At 52.7% G+C, this 2682-nt stretch overlaps 1 protein-coding gene across 1 annotated transcript in view; it reads right to left on the bottom strand.

The window, feature by feature from the left end:
• BPIFB3 (BPI fold containing family B member 3) overlaps positions 1-2228 on the bottom strand; it is a 32811-nt gene extending 30583 nt beyond the window's left edge. Inside the window, exons 1-2 of the mRNA XM_019645695.1 lie at positions 2058-2228; positions 249-309 (exon numbers count right to left, since the gene is read on the bottom strand). Of these exons, the coding sequence (XP_019501240.1) occupies positions 249-309; positions 2058-2228 (232 nt within the window). The remainder of the gene's footprint in view (positions 1-248; positions 310-2057) is intronic.
• Between the last annotated feature and the right edge of the window lie 454 nt (positions 2229-2682).

The following is a 2682-nucleotide window of genomic DNA, read 5'->3' as shown; positions in this document are numbered from 1 at the left end:
GTAAGTGGCCAGAAGCTCCTAGGAGATGGAGACCTGGATGGCTGTGAGTGCCCACGCCATGCTGAACCAGCCTCAGCCCAGACCTCCCCCATTAGGCCTTCTCAACATGGCGGCCTCATCAGTCTGAGGAGCAAGTGAAAGGTCCCAGGGTTCTGCCCCTTCCTTTTCCCCTGGGACCCCTACCCACTGAGGTAACGGGAGCAGGATAGGGGAAAGGGTAAAGAGGAGGGGGTAGGGCCACAACTTACTCAGCACAGCCCCCAGGAGCTCATTCACCACGCACAGCACGCTGTCCACCATAGGGCACAGCTGTGTCCAGAAGAAACAGGTGTTACAAGAAAATAAAAGCGGGCCCCCACCTGGGGACAGCTGCGTTTTCTACAAATGATTTGCTATGTGGTCCTGAGGACCAGGCAAGGCAGACTGTGGAGACAGATGGGGGGCACAAAGGTGGGAAGCATGGGAGGGGCTGGAGCTTGATATGTTGGAAGGTAGAATAGGTGGTGCAGAGGGCCAGTGACATGGGCCCCCTCAGAAAACCTCAAAGGATGCTGGGGGAGCAGGGAAGACACAATTCAGAGGCCAGTTGGGGCATCTGGACAAGGCTTTCCCTTGAGGGGACAAAGGCAGCTGTTCCCTTTCAGCTCTCAGGCCCCTCCTGCCACCCAGGTGGGCACTGACAGACCTAGCCTGGGCCCGGGGACATCCATTGCACACATCACCATGTTTATTGAAAACCCCTGTGCTGTATAAACATGGAGCAAGTGGCTCGACTTCCAGAATCCCAAGTCGGGGAATCACAGAATCTTGAGTCCCACAGCCCTCCAGAGCAGGAACCTCAGAGGTGACCCAGTCCAGCCCCTTCCTTCTACAGCTGGGGCTGAAGAAGAAGAAAGACAACGTGCCCAAGGGCACAGCTGTCCTCACAGAGGCAAGAGAAGGCTGACTTTTCACTTAAACTTGGGTCCTGAAACTCCAGGCCTCTGGGGTCAGCTTGTCACAGAAACGAGAGGAAGAGACCAGAGGGCTTATGCGGGGTGAGAGGAACAGCCCTCTGGGCGCCAGCGTGTGACCTGCAGGAAGGAGGCACCTTGCAGCCAGGGTGGCTGATTGCACAAGAGAAGCTAGAAATTGGATTATGAAGAGAAATCTCCAATTTCTAAATGCTAGTAATTAACTCGTATGTTTAAAACCTTTTTGAGTCACGTAAATCCTGTCTTGCAGCATGTTGTCCCAGCTGACTCCAGTTAAGGGCCGCAATTTAAATGCACCCACCTCCCTTATTGAAACTCACCTGTGATGGGCCTGATTAAGGTCCTTGCTGCTGGGAGCTGCCCTTCTGCCTCTGAGCTGCTTTCCGACTGACTTCTTCAAGCCCAAGCTAGTTTTCCTAACTTCAGGTCCCCCTGCCCTTGCTACCTCCACAGGTGTCCTTCACAAGGACCCACAAAAGGGGTTCTGCCAGGACTGGAGGTCAGGAGGCCTGACTGCCCTATGCTGGCTGTGTGGCCCCAGCAAACCCCTCCTCTCTCGGGCCTTGATGAAATGGGCCTTTGGCCAGGCCAGCTTTTCTCAGGTGCGGTTCGTGTCCCCTGTGGAAGCCAGAATGACTGGGACTGGCCATGGACAAGCATCCTGGAGCAGTTTAATCAGAATGTGTTTCACTTGTGAGATAAAAATATACATGTATGTGATTTTCTGGACATAATTGCCAAGCACATAGCTCAGCTGAAAATCACCGCGTGACCCCAATTTAATTCAAAGCTAGATTAAAGCAAAGTATAAAGTCAAAAATAATACAGGTGGCAAAGGCAGAGCATGGGGTAAAAAAAAGAGACTTGGATTGGGGAGCAGAGGGACTCAGGTCATCTGAAGCTACAGACTCGCGGGCCAGGAGGCACCTGGGTGGCAGTGGGGAGGCCAGGATGGGATTAGCCAATGGGCGTGGAAGAGAAAAACATCCTAATCCTGTGTGGCGCTCAGATTTATCAAAGCTGGGGGAGGAGAGGCATAGCCTGGGGGGAGGGGCATGCCTGGCCCAAGGCCCCCACACTCACCAGTTCCGGCAGCACCTTGAATAGTGTCTGTTCCACGACCCCAAAGAGCTGAGGAGGCAGCAGCCTAGGCAGAGTGAGAAGCATGAGGGTGCAGCTACCACCCAGGGACAGTGCCAACATGGGTGACGGGCAGGGTGGGCACTGGGAGCTCTGGATATCTCCTGTCTCCATTCTTGGTGGCGTCGACTGGGGCTTTGAAGACTGGGTTTAAATCTTGGCCTGCCTCACCATGGGGCCCAGGGGAGAATTTCAGTTTCCCCATCTGTACAGCACCCGCCTTACAGATTTGTTGCTGCTGAGATTAAACAGGAGTGTGTACGTATCAAGTATACAGTCTCTGCTCAGTAATATCTGTTCCCTTCATATCCTCTAACATTTGTAGACAAGTGACATTTGGGCCTAGAACAGCATCTGGCTTAGAATGAGGGTTTAGTAAATATTTGTTGAATGAATATTTGTTGAACTAATGAATAAGTGAATGAATGAATGAATGAATGAGAGGGTGGTCTGAGGATGAGAAGTACATGCAGATGGGCTTAGGTCTGTTTTGAGACTATGGGGGTACAGAGGGAAGGGTGACAACCACAGAACCACAACCGCAGGACACCAGCACCATCCTGTTGCA

This window comes from Hipposideros armiger, unplaced genomic scaffold (genome assembly GCF_001890085.2).
Source record: "Hipposideros armiger isolate ML-2016 unplaced genomic scaffold, ASM189008v1 scaffold_94, whole genome shotgun sequence".
Classification (NCBI taxonomy): domain Eukaryota; kingdom Metazoa; phylum Chordata; class Mammalia; order Chiroptera; family Hipposideridae; genus Hipposideros; species Hipposideros armiger.
This window is presented reverse-complemented; position numbering and strand designations above follow the sequence as displayed.